Source organism: Pipistrellus hanaki (genome assembly GCF_964339955.1).
Source record: "Pipistrellus hanaki genome assembly, chromosome: 2".
NCBI classification, from domain to species: Eukaryota; Metazoa; Chordata; class Mammalia; order Chiroptera; family Vespertilionidae; genus Pipistrellus; species Pipistrellus hanaki.
In genome coordinates, this window is record NC_140504.1 from 96,564,493 (window position 1) to 96,584,593 (window position 20,101).

Consider the following 20,101-nt stretch of genomic DNA (forward strand, 5'->3'; position numbering starts at 1 on the left):
CTTTGCCTATGTCCCAGCATATGGTCTATCTTTGAAAATGACCCATGTGCACTTGAGAAGAATGTATATTCTGTAGCTTTGGGGTGAAATATTCTGAAGATGTCAATTAATTCCATCTGGTTAAGTGAGTCATTTAGGATTGATGTTTCTTTGCTGATTTTTTGTTTAGAAGATTTGTCCAATGGTGATAGTGGCATATTAAAATCTCCTACTATGATTGTATTGCTGTTAATCTCTCCCTTGATATCCTCCAGGAGGTTTTTTCATGTATTTGGGTGCTCCTGTATTGGGTGCATATATGTTTACCAGAGTTATTTCCTCTTGTTTGATTACTCCCTTTAGTATCATGAAGTGGCCTTCCTGGTCTCTTGTTATGTCCTTCACTTTGATATATAATTTGTCAGATATAAGTATTGCTACCCCAGCCTTTTTTAAATTTCCATTTGCCTGAAAAACCTTTTTCCATTCCTTCACTCTCAGTCTGTGTGTGTGTCTTTTTTTTCTGAGGTGTTTTTCCTGTAGACAGCAGATACATGGGTCTTTTTTTCTTATCCAATTCATTACCCTATGTCTTTTGATTAGGACATTTAATCCATTTACATTTAAAGTTATTATTGAGAGCTACTTATTTGTTACCATTTTTATTTTTTACCCCCGTGTTCCTTCTTTGCTTCCTATTTCTTTTTTTTTTTTTTTTTTTTTTTTTTTACAGTAGACCCTTTAGCATTTCTTGAATTGCTGTTTTGGTGGTGATAAATTCCCTTAGTCCTTTTTTATATATAAAGCTCCTGATTTCACCTTCAATTTTGATTGATATCCTTTCTGGGTATAATATTCTTGGATTCCGACCCTTCCTTTGCATGACTTTGTATATTTCATTCCATTCTCTTCTTGCCTCATGAGTTTGTGTTGAGAAATCAGTTGCTAGTCTGATAGGAGTTTCTTTGTATGTAACTTTCTGTCTCTCTCTGGCAGCTTTTAAGATTCTTAGTTTGTGGTTGGTGTTTGCCAATTTAATTACAATGTCCTTTGGTGTTGGTCTTTTGTGGTTCATTTTGCTAGGGACTCTGTGAGCTTCTTGGATATGTATGTGTTTTTTCTTCTTTTTATCAGGGAAGTTTTGTGTCATTTCTTCAAACAAGTTTTCTATTTCTTGCTCAGTTTACTCTCCATCTGGAACCCATATTATGTGGATGTTGTTTTGTTTCATGTTGTCCCAAAGTTCCCTTAGGCTCTCCTGCTTTTTAATTTTTTCCCCAGAAGCTACTCTACTTGGGTATTTTTTCTCATATTGTCTTCTAGCTCACTGATGCAGTCCTCTGCTTCTTCTAGTCTACTCTTGGTGCTTTCTATTGAGTTCTTTACAGCAGCAATATAATTTTTAATTTCCTCTTGGTTCTTACTCATATTGTCAAATTTGTCTTTCATTCTTTTCAGTCATTCTTTTATGACCATTTCTCCGAATTCTTTCTCTGATAAGTTTATTGCCTCTAATTCTTTTACTTCCTTTTCTGGTGATGCCTGCTGTTTCTTTGTCGTCCCATGGCCTCTCTTCTCCAGATATCTAGTTATGTATTTCTCTCTCTTCTGTGTTGATTTAAAGGCACAAAATACAACACAACCATGTACAACACACAAGGCACTGAACAGAAATGTATTCATGATAGTAATAACCTCCAACAAACGTGACCACCAGAGAAAGGCCAATTAGGGGATAGGAGAGAAAGAAGAATAGTAAAAAGAAAGAAAGGGGGGGGAAAGAAGTGTCAAAATGAAATTGAAAAAAGGAAAAGAAAAAGTAAGAAAGGCAATAATGATACTAAGAGAGAAAAGGGGAACAAATTATATATATGGGGAGAAAACTGCAATAGAACAACCACTAATCGCAGCAAATGCCAGCAACAAGAACCTAGATATTAATACAAACTACAACACCAACAAATATCAAGCGAGGCAAAGGAAAACAGAATTAAAAAATAAACAAAAACAAAGTAAACAATCAAAAAATGAATAAGTAAAATAATCTCACAAAAAAGCATAAAAATTGATATAATCAACATTCAAGCAAACAGCAACAAAAGGACAGAGATAAAAACAATATTTTGTATAGTTAAGACAGAAGAGAAAGGTGTGTATTGACTTGGAGCAGGGGATTGCAAATTCGATAAGTAGGTTTAAAATTTAGCAGGGGGTAAACAGAAAGAATAGGGAAAATCTAAAGCAGGAAAGGGAGAAGAGAAATAGGACACCAAATGGGGAAAGGTTAGGAAGAGAGTGATGGCATAAATGTAGAGTTGAGATAGGGTAAAATGATGCTAAAGGCAAGATGAAAATAGAATGTAGAACACCAATCCCAAAGTAAAATAATGTGAAAATAAAATGACCCTTTTAAAACAGATGGTAAAATAGTAGTATAGTGCTGATTGAAAATAAAAATGTAATAATTAAAAAGGTAAAATTAAGTGAGGAAAAAAGAAAAAAATAGTTTCTTAAGTAAAAGATGCAAAAAATGAAAACAAAAATTAAAATACAAAATAAAAAAATAAAATGTGCAGTAGTGAAGGTCATTCACTTCCTCTATTGTTCTGTTTGGCATACCTGTTTCCAGTCTGGACAGTATTGCAGTTCCCTGCATTCCACTGCTCCTCAGTGTTATAAGCCAGTCCTGATTTTTAAGCAGGTGGTGTCTTAATTTCTTGTATTCCTTTATTTTTGATTTACACAAGAGTCAATTTGTGATTCAGCCCCTGGGTGGCAGTGTTTCTGGATTGACTTCTGGGTCTCCATGGCCTCTCTAGCCTTCTTTCCTTTTGGTACTCAATACCAGTTGATGTAGGTGGGATGTCTCAGAGCTGGCTCTCTGATGGTCACTCACAGCTCTGATCCCCAGGTTCCAGAAAAACAACTTCACCCTTCAGTCTCCCAGGGTGTCCCCAACTGGGTGATCCTTGCTTAGTAATCAGAAGCAAAGAAATGTAGAGGAGAAAGCAAAAGTCTTAGCTGCTAGCACATCTCTGAAATTCTTAGGCTGTGCCTCCGCGTCTGATCAAAATGGGTTACTTTTTAGAGGTCCCTGTTAGCAGTTCTGAGGATCCCCTTTCACATTCATGGATCATGCTAGCCCCAATAGCCATGGACTTTTCTAGGCACAGACTTCCCTGGTCTTCCAGCTCCCACAATGCACGCGTTTCTCTCTTCCACTGGGACCAGAGACTGCACCTTATCCCTGGTGAAATCTGACCTTTCTGTGGTGGAGTGAAGAGCTCCTTTGAATCTGCATGTTTGTGCCAATTGGGGACAGGTATTCTGGGGCTCCCAGCTGTTTGGTGGTTGCTGCAGATGTGGATTTTTAGGCTTCTGATAAGATCCACTCTCCCTTTCAAGATGGCACAATTTCTCCATCTGAGCCCTTAGCTCCAGAAGGGGACCCAGCTACAGTGGGAGCTATCAGGTCAGGGGAACCCTGTCTAGCAGTCCCAGATCTTCTCCTGGAGTTTAGCTGGCCCTTAGCTTGCTAACATACACTCCCTGGGCTAACCTTAGCTATTCTTTCTTTCTCCTCCAGGATAAGGCTTGGAACATGTCTGTCTATTCTTCTGTCATTTTCTTGCTCCTAGAAAGATATTTAATGTAATGACAATCTACTGTGTTAGGATACTTAGTGCAAAGCTGTATATAAAATACTATACACATTATGACTCCAACATCATGATTTATATATGTACTAGAGGCCTGGTGCATGAAAATTTATGTATTGGAGGGGGATTTCCTCAGTCCGGTCTGCCCCCTCTCAGTCCAGGAGCCCTCAGGGGTGAGAGGTGACCCAGAGACCAGGGGAAGGCAATGCCCCCATCACACCTCTGCTGCTGCCACTAGAAACAACACAAGCCTTGGCTGACCCTGGTTACCTGAGTCTTGGGTGGCCCTGAGTAGCTGGGCAGCCGACATCCAAGGCTTGCCTGCACCTTGGGCTGGCCCTGGGTGGCTGGGGGTAGGGGGCTTAGAGGACTGGGGGACTCCGGAAGCAGTTGCATGGAGCAGCCTGACCCACCTGGGGGCAGGCCCGGCAGTGTCACATGCCTGCCTTCCTGGTGGAAATGAGCAATCAGAGGGGACTGGGTGCCGCCATCTTGTGGCTGTGGGTGCCACCATCTTTGTGAGGGTATGATGATCAATTAGCATATTCCCTCTTTATTAGATAGGATGAGTATATAATGAATACAAAAAAGTAAAAGAAAATGCACCAAAGGATTAAAAATGGTAATTTTGAGTGAAATATCTATAAATGACTTATTTGTATGCTTGTCTATATTATATACATTTCTTACAGTGATCATGTATCTAATTAGAAAAATCCTAATATTAAAAATGTGTCAAATAATGTATTAGTGTAGTGTTATAAGGAATGAGTTTCTTTGTTACATAAAAAACTTGGGAAAATTCAAAATGAGGTATTTATTCCATGCTGTTCAGTAGAATGAAATGTATTCCTTATCATTTCAATGACAGGATATAACATCTATAACCAACAGGACTAAACCATCAGCTGTATCAAAATTTAAGTTGAAACATGTTTGTTCTTATTCATCGTTCTCTTGTTTTAAAAATAAATCAGCATCTCTTTTAAAAAACGAAGGTGAAATCTTTTAAGAAATGAAGATGAAATTCATTACGATAAAATTATTTTATTTTAATGTAAATATAAGTTTATCAGATTTTAATAAAGTAACAACAATTTAGAGATATAGATGTACATATACATATATAGGTAGAATATATACTTTTTAAAAACAGTAAGGCATACTTTATGATATATAATCTTTTTACTAAAAGTAAAATGTATATACTTCTCAGATATGAAATGAAAGTAGTGACTAGAAAGACACTATGACCTGGGGCAAGAGTTAACATCTTTATAAGTAGTTTTACTTTTATAGATGACTTTAGTAACAGCATTATACAAATAAGCCATTTGGCTGGCGTGTTTTGGCAGTATGAATCAGTAAGACAATGGCTGAATTTTGCAAGTTTTGAAACTACAACCACTGCTTAGCAAGTCTTTGTAGTAATGTGATGTGTGGTAGCAGGTGCAAGTGAACCACAGTTACTAATGGCTAAACACAAAAGTTTTACTGCCTTTTGGACACTAGGGAGAGCAAGTTTGAGCCCTGATCTCCTGCTGCTCTTCTAAAGGTTTAACATATTCTAAACACTTTTACATGGAAATGAAAAATAGGAGAACAAGAGCAGGCTGGGGAGATGGCATTTCCACCAGTAAAATGTTTCCAAATCAATGCAGTTATCCAGTTTCTGACATTGGCCTTGGAGCAGCCATCATCTATCTTATGCAAAATGTGACAAATGTGGCTTTGCTTAATTTTGTTGCAACGGAAAATTTTTGTTCAGAGCTTTAGAAAAGTCAGTTCAGTCCACATAATTCACTTTCTTCTCAAGTTTCTGAAAAGTAGCTGATGCTTATTTGGTAGAGAAGTGCTGTAGAGAAATGCTTCTCTTGCTTCTTTTTCCACAAGATTACATCACAGACAGGTTTCAAGTGTCTTACTCAACCTCAGTACACGGGGCAGGCTTTTTTGTGGAGGAGTTTCCATTATCTGAGGGGCGGTAGGAAAGCATGCTCATTTTTGTGGATAGACTTGAGTGGGACTTGGCCTTTGGGGGCATGTATTTCAGAAGCTGGAGAAAATATTTTTTAAATTTTTCTCCAAGAAAGCCATAGAAGAGAGGATTAAGGCAATTGTTAAAATAAGCTATGCAAATAGTGATGGGCATGGCAGTGTCAACAATATCTATGATTTTACAGTCATGTATGATGCCCAGTTGAATCAGAACATCCAAGAAAGTGAATATTTGATGGGGAACCCACGAGAAGAAAAAGGAAAGGACAATTGCCATAATTATCTTAAAAATATCATCATTTCTTGGCTTGTTCTTCTGAATTTCATACGCCTTCTTTAGGGCCTTCCAAATAAGAGTATAACTTGTAAGAATGGTCAGAAAAGGAAATAAGAAACCCAGCATATTCTTGGTTAGGCCTAGCCCTATGGGGAGGGTTGAGTTTTTGAATTCGTAATGGAAAGCACACACTGTGATATTGGTGTTTTCAATGAAATATGCATTTCGGTGGATTATAGTTGGCAAACTGGTCAAGGCAGCCAGCAGCCAAATAGTGATGCAGGTGACTTTGGCCACAAGCATTGTGCGCCTAAGGCGGGACTTCATTGGATGAACAATAGCCAGGTAGCGATCAATGCTTAGACATGTGAGTAGAAACACACTGGCATAGAGGTTGAAACTGATACTGGCTGAAGCGATCTTACATAGGTAATTGCCAAAGGGCCAACGGTATTCCATAGCAGTGTAGACAGCCCACAGTGGCAAAGTCAGTAAAAAGCATAAGTCAGCTAGCGCTAAATTCAAAAGAAAAACACTGGCCACAGTCTTCACTTTCATGTAAAAGTAAATGACAATTACCACCAAACTGTTTCCAAATATTCCTACCACAAAGATGATGCTGTATAAAGTAGGGATCATGACAAATATGTAATTGTGTCTTCCAGCTTTGGGACAGTCATCTTGAATTCTTTTAATACCATCTTCAGTGGAAGAATTGAAGATCATTTTGACCTTCTGGGTTAATTAATCTCAGATACTAATGCCAGTGCACCTGGAAAAAAATAAAAATGGAAAGGTAAAAATGAATTAACTTTCAGTAATAAATGAGTATTTTTAGTTCTCAATCATAAGTACAGTAACTCAACTTTGATTTTAGGAGAAAAAAACTAGATCATATTGTGGAGAGTGGCTACAGTGTTTGGACAGGTTCAAGCCTTGGACTAATGAAAGGGCACAGTCTTCTCAGTGCAAGTCTCAGCTTGGAGGGCAGAGCCCTCCCTGCACAATTATAGCCAAAAGCTATAGTTGTAAGCTTGAACCTATGGTCCGAACATTTGGGCCCATGTACCTGAGTGATGTGGGCTTGATAAAGTTCAGGTGCATGTAATTGAGTAGATTCGAAACCCATGAGAACATTGTAACGGCGCCCTTACTTTTCCTTGTGGAATCTGACTATAAAATAAAGAGATGGCTTACAGGCCATGGTGCTGTCACTAGCTCTCCATCAGAGAGGACAGCATCATACACAGACCCAGCTTTCATTCTCTTGTCTGTCTTTTCTAAATCTTTCATCGCTCCCTCTCATGTTCACCAAACCTGGCTGAACTGGCTTGTCACACCTATTTCCTAGAGAAAAACTGTGAATAAAGTCTACATTGTACATTCAAGTTAATTTTGAGAGCATATTAATTTCCTGGAAAGTGATAATATCTTCCAGACAAGTAGAAGTAGGGTTCTATGTGAATAAAATGATCTAGATCCTTTGTGTGCATTTTTTTCTTGAAGTAAATAAATTCAAATTGATTTAAAAACAATCTGAATCTCAGAAAATATTACTGAATTAAATTAGTCATGACAGACTTGAGCTTTTCTCGAGGTAAACAAGGTCAATTAATTTAATTTGTCTTTAATCTCAAAAGTGTGACACTTCTGTACTTATTTTTTAAACAAATTATTTAATCTCACAATCTTTACTTAGGTATAAAAATGATCAGTCACCCCCTCCCCGACCCTTAAGTGGTCAGAAGAGCTATCTCTAGGTTTATGAGGAATTGGTGACTATGGAAATTGGTGTAAGAGGGGAGAAGAGAGAGGGAATAGTATTCTTTCCATTATTTTTCAAGCCACTACAGTCAGTAACCACATTCTTTAACTTGCAACTCAGTCTTGCACATGTTCTGAATCTCCTAACTTTTCTATCCATTTCTGGAATTAACTTAAACATTAACCATCTGTATAACAAGGATCACAAATGAATAGATGAAATCAGGATTATCAACATGTCTTTTGTGGGGGCTTGAGATAGCAGTTCTTTAGGATTCTGGGAGGAATCAGATGCTCAGAAAAGGACTCTATAAAGACTTCTGCAAATATTTGCTTAAATATTTTATGTAATCAACAATAAAGCTATTCATTCATGTGATTTAGAAAATCAACCTACCAGCCCTACATAAGAATCCATCAGAAGACCCTTGGGAGGGAGGCTGACAATGCTGTGAGGGTAACATCACAGGAGGTGGCACAGGCATCTTTGTGGAGAAGGTCAGCATTGGGCACAGGTAAAGTTGGCCAGGCAGAGCAGTGGTATTGGATCAAGATCCTATTGCTGCACCAGGAGCAGGTCCCTGGGTGAGCATGGCTACATATTTCTCTTATAGCAAAGTGTCCCTTATAGCAATATGAGGGACAGGAATAAGACATTACTAGTCTGCCCAGGATAGCTCTGTGTACCATCCAGGAGAGCTGAACAATAAGGCAGTATCCATTTGTGTGTAAAGTGTTGTAGAAAAGATGAGAGAAGATTTTAAGAGATGACATTGGGAAGAAAGCAATTCTTAAGTGGATACTCTCCCATAGATGCAGTTATTCTCCCCATCCAAGTTTCTGGTTCCATGACCTCATTAACTTCTTTTCATTTAGCCGTATGTAATCTAAGTTCCCCATTCCCCTTTTCATTCATAAAAGCTTAGCGTTCACAAACAGGCAAATAGTCACCTCTTCGGGGGAGCCTTCCTAACTTTTCTGGGCAATTGGCTGTTCCATTTTGAGTGGCTTTGGTATTTTGGATGTAGGTTTTGACACTATATGATAATGGTCTGTTAATAATGTATTTTCCACTGGTTTGTCAAGGGTAGGGCCTACCAGTCTAGGCCCAGGCATATTCCAAGGAGGCATGTGCTGAATGTCTGATGAAGAAGAAAGTGAGTGCACAAGTGAGTGAATGAATAGCATATAACCTAAAAGCTAATACTATAGAGTACTAAGACTAATTTCTATGGGGCTAATGAAGTCAATTTACATTCTGCTTTCCAACAATCTCATAGAAAATATTCAAAGACGAACTGGGCTTCACTTGAATGAGAAACATAAACCAAAACCAAACCAAAACACACACACAACAACAATGACAAAAAGCCTTTAGAACTTTTTGTAATACATAGTTTACAAATAAAAGATGAAAAGAAAAAAAAATTTCAAAGAAATTAGGGCCAGTCTCTCAGGGAGGTAGGACCCATTTCCTCCTTACCCAGGAGATTTCCTTACATTTTGCTGATTTTCAGTTCATTTTATTATAATTATTAAAATTATGCCAAGTTAGAAATATAAATTCATTTTATTAAACAAATATTCTCTATTAAAAATTAAATGCTATATTAAAGGTATATGTGCTGGCAATCATTTGTACCTTAAGTGGATTAATTTACTTATTTGCTCTCCTAACATCTAGTTGAAATTAGTTGGATTTTTCCTAGGAAAACATTGGAAATGTCAAGGCTAAAGAATCTCAAAGATTAAAAGCAGATTGGGTGAACTTCATAACTGAAAGGGAAGAGGTAAATATTTGTTTCAGCTTGGGCACAAAAGATAGGAAAAATTAAACTTGATGCATTAGGATCCTTTGGGTGCCCTGAACTTGGGTGCTCTCCTCTTTCTTCTTTCCTCTCTTGGCCCTACTTTGAGGGCACACAACTCAGGTTGAGTTCATTAGTCCTGTGTCTAGAGTGAGTGGAATTTTATTGAAGAGGCTGGAACTGTAACGATCACTTATAAAAGAATTTCTCTGGGAAAAGTTTGTGTTTGAGAGGACCAATTTATAAACATAGTTTTGGACAATAATTCCTTCCCAGTCTGAGGTCAGCCATTCCTTCAATTCCTATCAATCCAGATAGGCTAATATTTAATATGTGGAAGTTATTCTGAATAGCTAGGGGGGCATCCCTAGTAATTTTAGTGAGGACTTATAATTTTAATGAGCTTATCACTTGAGAAACTCTGGACATAGCATTGAATATATTAATCAGAAGAAAAGTATACATAAATGTTTATATAAATAACTACCTAGTAAGGAAACAAGTTGCCTTATTCTTGGGGGTGGAGGAAAGAGGAGATGAATTTTGAATGATGGAAACAGCAGAGGGAAATGGCAGGATGAAAGACAGAGAAGCAGAAAATGCCAATAGTGCCTTCAGTGGGCAGTTATTTATTCATCATCTTATATACACTGAAAACCTATTATGTGGTAGGTGAATAGTCACACTTCTCCATCACTTGAGTCTAGCTGGATGCATAGGAGCCTTAAACACTAAATTACCTCCAATGTATTGAATATTTAACCATATAAGAGGCTTATGGAATGCTCTGTATTTACTATTGACCCAACCTAGTGGTGGTGGGGGGATAGGGAAGGGGTCAGGGAGGATTCCCACAGAAGATGGCACTTGGACTTCAGAGGATGTATGGCAAACAGAGTGGTTAGAACTTAAAGGCAACCAGCTGGCCAGCCAAGGTAGAGTAGAGAGTGTGCCATCAGTTGAACTTTTCTCTTTTTACAGATGTCTGCAGCATCATCTATGGTAAACAGCTTTTTCAATTTAAAGATATTGCACAATCTTCTGGGCAAGAGTTTGAGGTGTGATGTTCACTGGATAGGAAAGTGACATAGGTCCTAGGAAACAAGAAAAAGAATTCTCTGGTCTGCACTGTTTGTTTGTTGCTGTGGTTGCATTTTTAGCATAATCATTTGTAGTGATTGCCTATTTCTTTTTTCCTTCCTTTTTTTAACTTTTGGCCCCCTTCACCCATTTCTCCCACTGATTGGCTTCCCTACCTGAGGGCACTCAGGAAAGAAGTTAAAATGGAAGTTGTGATTGGCAGCCATCTTAGGTTGATGCTAAATGCTGGGGAAAAGTGGCTTCTTTTCTCTTTGAAGCTGAAAGGATGCTGGGTGTTGGTGAGCTATGGGAGAAAGAGATGTGTTCTACTAGAAAACAAATTTGTGAGTCCTAGAAAACTGCTAAACTTTGTTCATCCTGTTTCTTCTTCCAGTCTGGGATGGGCAGATAGGGTGCTGATAAGAACACAGGAGGGTCCACCTCCCTCTTTTGGGTCTCACCATAGCTTTCACCCACTTTCTCTAGTAGAAAAGAAGATAGATTTGGAGGCAAAATACTTGTAATGGAATCTTCCTGTCACTTACAAATGTCACCCCATATCTCTAAACAGGAGCCTCATTTTCCTCATCTGTAGGAACAGTGATCCCATTGCACATGTTGGTTGCAGGGATTAAATGAGGTAATGTGAAATCACTGGGTATATCTTTTGAATTGTGTTTAATAAATGCATTTTATTGGAATTATTGCTGTTATTTTTTAATGCAAAACAAATGCTGACTCAGCTCTGGGTCAAGAAAGCATGAGCGATTTTTAAAAAAGGGGGTTGTTATTTATAAACTCTTTCTCTTGCCATTTAAAGGCTAAAAATACAAAGCTGTTGTTCTTTCAAAGTATGAGTAAAAAATAATCATGAGCAGCTGAATAAATTTGCCATGAGTCAGGTGGGAACTTTCAGTCTGCTGCAAACACAAGGTTGGCTCATGGTGGCCACACCACCCACTGTTTGCTTTTGGAGGAGTTACCTGAAATTTCTTGACAGCTTCTCCAACTCTTAAAAACAAGTGTAAAGAAGGAGATTTTTAAAAATTCTAAGAATATTTCCTCAAGACTTTTGATTAGAATATTAATATCTTCTTCAGCTTCTGGCAAGCCAAAACCAATCTAATTAAATTGTTCATTACAAGCTCCTTTTTTTTTATTTTTTAATGAGTCTGCAATCTAGAGAAAAAAAAATACCCATAATTTTCTATGATAATAAGGAGAAAACTAAAAGACCAAGTAATTACATTTTGAAATAATCTTCTATCAAAATATCTGTCTTAAATTCAAAAAGAATAGGGGAATGTTTGAAGTCATTTGCTTATAGTGCTGGAAATCTCAATAAGCCATCTCATTTAATTCATTCTCTTTATTGCTATTGTTTTATAATTCAGACTTTAGAAAGCAACTGCTTCTCCTCCTGTGTTCTCAGTCCTCGCTCCTCCCAATCCCCAAGTAATGAATGAGGCATTTTACAGGCAACAATTGCTAGCCACTATCCATTTGTGAACTCATTGAATCATAAAAGTTAACACTAAAATTTTAGGGTTTTTACTCCCCCCACAACCAAATATACTTGGTCTTATTTTTAAACCTTCTGTTCTTACTTTATGAGGTCTATTTCTACCCTGATCTCCTTAAACATTTTGAAAATGTGTATGTTAGGAGGCCCTATACAATTGATTTTTTATTTGTGGTTTCTTAAGGGACAAATTCTATTTGTTTTATCTGTGGAGGCCTTTCTTTTTTAACAAATTAAAAAGGTGGCACTTATGGACTCTCTCAGTCCACAGCAGCTGCTTGATCCACCTTTGAAGCCACTCTAGTTCGCTTCTTTGAAACAATGGCTTATCTAATTTCAATTTCAGTTTTAAGGGGTACAAGGAAAGCTATTAGGCAGAAAAGGAAGCACTCACTAATTTATAACTTTAGAAAAATTTCAATGATATTATAACAGTTACATGAATTTTGAGTTTTATGTTAGAGATTATAGAACACATAACAATTTATTTCAGATTAAGGTTTTTAATATTACACAAATCACATAATAATTTTAAATGAAGAAGAATTAAGTATTCAATATATTTTATATGTTTCCCCAAATTGTCCAATGTCCTGATTGCAGTAGGTCTTGAATGATAGTCCACTAATTATCCTGCACAGTATGTAAGGAGACCAGTTCTGATTTTGGCTTTCCCACTCTCTAGCTAGGTGACCTTGATCAGTCCCTTAGCTTTTCTAGACTTGCGCATCCTCAAGGAGCTCGTACATGCTTAAAGAAATCTCTTAGCAGTGAGATTTCATAATCTTTCTTTTGAACAGGCATACATCTTTTGAAGACAAAGGCAATAATGGCTTACCAAGTAGAAATGACCTGATAAATCATTAAATTAGATAATTATCTGTCTATTATCTATATAAATATTATTAATGCCACAATTATTTGATATAGTCCATAATTAAATATAAGAAATGTTTTTATTAAAAATGAAAGGAAAATAATTTTACTTTTTAATGAACTTCACATAAGCTAATTATAATATAGTGGTGGTGCTGTCCCCCACCCTCATTAAAAATTTAACTGTTTACTCAAATGAATGTTTTCCTGGCACAGCATTTGGATAGTTACTTGTGACCCTTGGTTAATGAGGTCAAGGTTATAGGTTTGGATTCTATCTAGACTTGCTGACTTCACTCTATTTATGGGCAAAGACTGTGAGCCTCTTAGGCATTTCCTGTGTTATTCATTGGCAATAATCAGTGATAGAGTAAAGGCAGATTAGCTCATGAGTGTACATCGAAATGAAAAGCATACACTACAATTTTATCTAATAAAAGGATAATATGCAACTTGACCTTACCTCTGCTACACCCAAAAACCACACACACAAGCCACACTCAGCAGTCAATCAGGAGCAAGTATGCAAATTAACCAAACCAAGATGGCTGTGGCCATGGAGAGCAGGAAGTAGGCTTGGGTTTCCCTGGCAATGGAGGAAGCCAAGTTTTCCACCTGCCCTTGCTGGCTCAGCCCTCCACTCAATGCTACAAAGTTTCAATGATAGAAGATAAATAAATCCCAACAAAAATGGAGTCAAGCATGGAGCTGGGGAGACCAAGAGGATTGACTTGCCCCCGGAGATGGAGGAAGCCAAGCTTTCTTCACACCCTGGCCTGCTTTGGCCTCTGCTTCAGGCTAAAAAGTGTCAATTATAGAAGATAAATAAATCCCAACAGAAATGGCTCCACCACAAAGCGAGCAGAAGGCTTGGCTCCACTCCAGGCTACAAAGTTTCAATTGTAGAAGATAAATAAATCCCAGATACCAGGGCCTCCACTTGGGTCACTGTGGGCATGGCATCCTGTAAACCACCCCATGCCCCAAGGGAATCCCACCCTGATTTGAGACACCCTTCAGGGCAAACCAGCCAGTCCCCACCCATGCACCAGACCTCTATCCTATCTAATAAAAGAGGAATATGCAGATTGACCAGCACTCCAACACATAATATGGCTGCCCTCATGCAGTCAAATATCCTGCCCCCAAGTGAACACAAGATGGCCACCACAAGATGGCCAACAGGGGAGGGCAGTTGGGAGGGACCAGGCCTGCAAGGGAGGGCAGTTGAGAGGGACCAGGCATGCAGGAGAGGGTAGTTGGAGGAACCAGGCCTTCAGGTAGGGCAGTTAGGGGCAAACAAGTTGGCAGGGGAGCAGTTAGGCATCAATCAGGTTGGTAGGGGAGTAGTTAGGGGACGATCAGGCTGGCAGGCAGAAGCAGTTAGGGGCATTCACGAAGGAAGGCAAGAGAGCAGTTGGGAGCCAGCAGTCCTGGATTGTGAGAGGGATATCCGACTGCCCATTTAGGCCTGATCCCACCAGAATCAGGCCTAAACGGACAGTCAGACATACCTCAAGGGCCCCAGATTGGAGAGGGTGCAGGCTAGGCTGAGGGACACTCTCCGCTCTCCCCCTACTCCCCTATGCACTATGATACTAGTCCAGTGGGTTCTCTCTCCAGCTGTTCTGGCAGTCAGATATCACTTTCACAATCTGGGATGGCTGGCTCCCAACCACTCGCCTGCCTACCTGCCTGCCTGCCCCAATTTCCCCTAACTTCCCTCCCCTGCATGCCTGGTCACCCCCCCAACTGCCCTCTTCTATAGGCCTGGTTGCCCCTAACTTTCCTCTCCTGCAGATCTCATCACCTCTAACTGCCCTCCCCTGCAGGCCTGATCCCCCCAACTGCCCTCCACTGCATACCTGGTCACCCTCAACTGCCCTCCCCTATAGGCCTGTTTGCCCCTAACTTTCCTCCCCTGCATACTTCATCACCCCCAACTGCCCTTCCCTGCTGGCCTGGTCCCCTCAACTGCCCTTTCCTGTAGGCCTGGTCACCTTTAACTGCTCTCCCCTGCAGGCCTTGTCACATCTAACTGCCCTCCCATGTTGGCCATCTTGTGATGGCCATCTTTGACCACATGAGTGCTGCCATTTTGTGCTAAGGTATGAGGGTCAATCAGATCCTCCCTCCCCCAAACTGGTGGGCAGAGTTATGACATTACTGGCATCTGCCACAGAGACCTCCCCAAGAGATTGAACCACCAATCAGTGTATGCCAAAGTGCCCTGGAGCCCACCCCTTCCTGTTCTGCCCTGGGTCCAACCCTTTCCTGTTCCTCCCCTCAAAAAGACCCTTCCCTCCTCCCCGACCTCCCACATGCTTCTCTCTCCATGTTCATCTATGGAGGCAGCCGGGCTGGGTTCTTTCTCCTCTTTCCACTTCTTCAATTCTAATTTCTCTAACTCCATAATGAGTCCCGCTCATTACTGGGGAATAAACTTTACTTTAATATGACTTGGTAGTCAGTTTCCTGCACCTCAAACCTTACAATTACCTCCTTATGATATAGGATTATTATATAGGACTAGAGACCTGGTACATGAAATTCGTGTAGGGGAGGAGGGTGTCTGACTGCCCTCTCACAATCCAGGACTGCTGGCTCCCAACTGCTCATTTGCCTGCCTTCCTGATTGCCTGTAAGTGCTTTTGCCTGCCAGCCTGATCACCCCCTAACCACTCCCCTGCCATCTTGATTGATGTCTAAATGTTCCCCTGCCAGCCTGTTTGCTCTGAACTTCTCTCCCCTGCAGGCCTGTCCCTCCCAACTGCCCTCACCTGCTGGCCATCTTGTGGTGGCCATCTTGTGTCCACATGGGAGCAAGATCTTTGACCAGATGGGGGCAATCATCTTCTGTGTTGGAATGCTGGTCAATCTGCATATTACTCTTTTATTAGATAGGATAGAGGCCTGGTACATGGGTTTGCCCTGAAGGGTGTCCTGGCTCAGGGTGGGGGCTCCCTTGAAAGGTGGGGTGGCCTGAGCGATGGCCTGTAGTGGTTTTCAGTCCAGCCATACCCCCTGGCAAACCAAGCAGAGGCCCTGGTATCTGGGATTTTTTTAATCTTCTACAATTGAAACTTTGTAATTTGTAGTGGAGCCAAGCCTTCTGCTCGCTTTGTGGTGGCAGCCATTTCTGTTGGGATTTATTTATCTTCTATAATTGAAACTTTTAGCCTTAAGCAGAGGCCAAAGCAGGCCAGGGTGTGAGGAAAGCTTGGCTTCCTCCATCTCCGGGAGCAAGTCGAGCCTCTTGGTCTCTCCAGCTCTGTGCCTGATGCCATTTTTGCTGGAATTTATTTATCTTCTGTAATTGAAACTTTGTAATGTTAAGTGGAGGCCTGGGTGTGTGGAAAGCTTGGCTTCTCCCATCGCCAGGGAAACCCAAGCCTACCTCCTGCTCTCCAAGGCCACAGCCATCTTGGTTAGGCTAATTTGCATACTTGATCCTGATTGGCTGGTGGGTGTGGGTTGTGGGTGTAGCAGTGTGATGTTTACTTTGCACATTACTCTTTTATTAGATAAGATAGTCACCATGCTATACATCAGCCAGCACTTATTTATTTTATAACTGGAAGTTTGTATCTTTTGATTCTCCTTTGTACCTTTTTATCCCTTTTATATCTTTTGATTCATCCATTTTGCCTATTACCCCTGCCCCCTGCCTCCCCTCTAGTGACTACCAATATGTTCTCTGTATTTATGAACAGTAGGCATATTTTCATGTTTATAATTTACTGCTTTTATTTCAGAATAATAATGAGGCACTTGATTAATGTCAAAAGGAAGGTAAAACTGTAGATATTATATGGCTTCTACATTTAATATTTATGACAGCAACTGTTTGTGTACAAAGTGGGGCCCTCAGGCTAAATCTGGCGAACAGATATATTTAAAACAAAAATGTATATATTTTTATTGGTTTCAGAGAGAAAAAGAGAGGGAAAGAAAGATAGAAACACCCATGATGAGAGAGAATCACTGATTGGCACACCCAGGCATGTGCCCTGACCAAGAAACAAACTGGGACCTCCTGGTTCATAGGTTGACACTCATTCAGTAAGTCACACTGGCTGGGCCAGATATATTTTCTTTGGCCCAAAATGCATTTAGAGTTTTGGAATTTTAATCCTACATAGATCACTACTCCCCACCACTCTATGTTTCCCGGTGCTTTAGGTAAATGCTTTTTAGAAAAAATCTAATGTGAGGCACATGTAATTTAAATTTCCCTTGTAGCTACATTAATAGTTTAAAAGAAACAGGTGAAATTAATTAGAATAAGATATTTTATTTAACCCTATATTTCAACATGTAATCAATATAAAAATTATTGATGTTTTTCATTTTTTTATACTAAATCTTCAAAATGCAGAGTATGACCTGTGTTTCCAGCATATCTCAGTTGAAAGTAGCCTCACTTCAAATGCCCAACTACCACTTAGGGACATTTCATTGGATATGCATCATTAAGTCACATACCCAGCTGCATGTCCATACCAGCTATCTAGTAACAGGAGCATTACCATCACCTGGGAATTCCTTAGGAACACAAGTCTCAGGCCCCACCCCAAATCCACTATATCAGAGACCCTGTGGGTGGGGCCCAGCAATCTGGGTTTAAATCCAGATGATTCTGATGCATGCTAATGTTTTAAAATCACTGCTCTATTGGCATCTTAATTTGCAGCTCTGGCTAACATGTTGATAATCATGAGTGATGGGCAAAAGCAAAACCAACAAACAACAAAAGTGGCCTTAACCGAAATATCTTCATTTGATACTTTTGAGTCTTCAAAACCTGAAGTATGGGGGCGGAGCTTGAAGATGGCGACCGAACAGTCGGACTTGTTCTGACTCTGGTCCCAGAACAGATAAAAGTAACATCTGAGTCGCTCAGGGAGGGTTGATTGGCAGCTGAGGGGCAGCAGAGGTTTCAAGGAAGCTAGGCAGCGATCTGCTGGACAGGATTTCCAGCCGGTGGCCAACACAGCCACAGCGGCGGCCGCGGCGGCTGCGGCGGCGGCAGAAGCAGCGGCGGCGGCGCTGTGAGAAAGGAGTGGCTTCTCTGAGGCCTGGAAAGCCCACTGCGGAGAGCTCCATCCAGTAGCTGAGACGCCCGAGTTGGCGCTGGTGTGTGGATTCAAAGGAGTTCTTCGGTCACCCACGGAAAGGTCAGAATTTGCGGGGAAAGCCTGAGAGATCGCGGTCCCGCGGTGCCGGCAGCCACAGTAGCCGGGGAGTTCCGGCCCTGCCTCCATGCAGCGCCCGCAAAGCTGAGCCCTAAGAAGGCTGCAGCGACATCTAGTGCTGGGTTTGGCATAAGCTTCCCCAGAAGCGGGAATTTTTTTTTTTTTTTTTTTTTTTTTTAAAGCCAGGGGACACGGGACAGAGTGTTAAGAATCGCGGCTGTCCCGCCAAGGGCGGAACATCTGGACACCTCGGCGCCTGATCCCCTTCACCCCCTAGCTTCGGAATACTAGGGAAGATCAGCCTAGTTGGGCATATCTGGGGAATTTGCAGGGAGAAAGTGCCTCCCTGGAAACAAGGGATCGGAGCCAGAAGAGATAGTCTGGGAGCCAGCTGGCACCCTGCCAGCTAGAGCCATAGAGAAAGAAGGCCGGAGCAACCAAAAAGACTGGGAGGTCAAACCGGAAACACTAACACCTAAGAGCTGAATTACAAACTGCCCTTCTTTTTTTTTTTTTTTTTTTTTTTCCTTTCTTTTCTTTTGTCTTTTAATTAATCAAAAATAAATGGACACAAATATCTAAGATATAGTCTACTAAAAATTAAGGATTACCTTACAAAACTGAGGTGCAGTGGAAAGCTGGGAACTGCAAGACTGTCTGGTCCGAGAATCAGAAGTGCCAAATACATTAACTGAGGAAGTGAGTGACCAGTACTGGTCATTTTTATGCTAATTTTGCTATTCTTTATTTTATTTTCATTTTTTACATCTTTTATTTAATTTTCATTTTTCATATCTTTTACTTAAGAAACAATTTTTTTTTCTTTTTTCCTTACTTGATTTTACCTTTTCAATTACTACATTTTTCAATCTCTATCACTATTAATACTGCTATTTTGCAATTTTTTTTAAAAAAAATTTTATTTATTTATTTTTTTTCTTTCTTTCTTTTCTTTTTTTTCTCTCTCTAGTACCATTTTATTTTTTCTTTATTTTACATTGGGAGTAACCTTCATTCTATTTTAATCTCTACTATAGCATCATTCAACCCTATCTCAACTCAACCTTTACACTATCACTCTCTTACTAAACTTTACCCTTTAGTCTACAGTTTATCCTATCCCTTTCCGGCTTTAGTTTTTCCTCTATTCTCTCTCTATACCCCCTGCTAAAGCTCTCACTATACTTATAGACCTAAGTTCCAACCCCTGATCCAAGTGTATAAATACCAATCTCTGCACTATATTAACTAGTTAAAAAAAAAAAAAAAAAAATCCATTCTCCCCTCTATCCTTTTCGCATTGTATGTGTGAAGGTTGATTATTGTGAATTTTTATGCCTTTTAGTGAAATTGTTATGCTTATTCCTGTATTGTTATTGTTGCTTTGTATTTTTTTTTTAAATCCTCTGTTTTTGTTTGTTTATTTTACTTCTGTATATCATAGCCTTACTTAATAATAGTGGATATTGTAGTTTGTATTAATCTCCAAGTATTGTTACTGGCATTGGCTGGGTCCAGAGGTTTTTCTATGGCAATTTTCTCCATATATATATAGTTTGTTTCCCATTTCTCTTTTAGTTTGCTTCTTCTATCTCTTTCTCTCTCTCTCTCTCCCTCTTCTTTTTTTCCCTGTTTTCCAACTTCATTTTGTCATTACTTTTTTCTTCTTCTTCTTTTTCTATCTCTTTATCCCTCTTTTTTTTTTAATTAACTTAATTTTTTTTTTTAATTTTAATTTTATTTTTTTTTAATTTTTCTTTATTTTATTTTTACCTTTATTCCTTCTCTCCTATCCCCTAAGTTGCCTTTCTCTAGTGGTCACCTTTATTAGAGGTTATTAATATTGTAAATACATTCCTGTTAAGTGCTGCTTGTGTTGTACCTGGTAGTGTTGTATTTTGTACCTCAAAATCAACGCAGGAGAAGGAATACCACATAACCAG

General features: G+C 39.7%; 1 protein-coding gene across 1 annotated transcript in view; it reads right to left on the bottom strand.

Annotated features, from left to right (window-relative positions):
* Positions 1-4,677: 4,677 nt before the first annotated feature.
* The window catches only part of AGTR1 (angiotensin II receptor type 1), a 59,028-nt gene continuing 43,604 nt past the window's right edge, over positions 4,678-20,101 (bottom strand). The window contains exon 3 of the mRNA XM_084875970.1: positions 4,678-6,685. Within this exon, the coding sequence (XP_084732096.1) occupies positions 5,560-6,639 (1,080 nt within the window). The 5' untranslated portion in view covers positions 6,640-6,685 and the 3' untranslated portion in view covers positions 4,678-5,559. The remainder of the gene's footprint in view (positions 6,686-20,101) is intronic.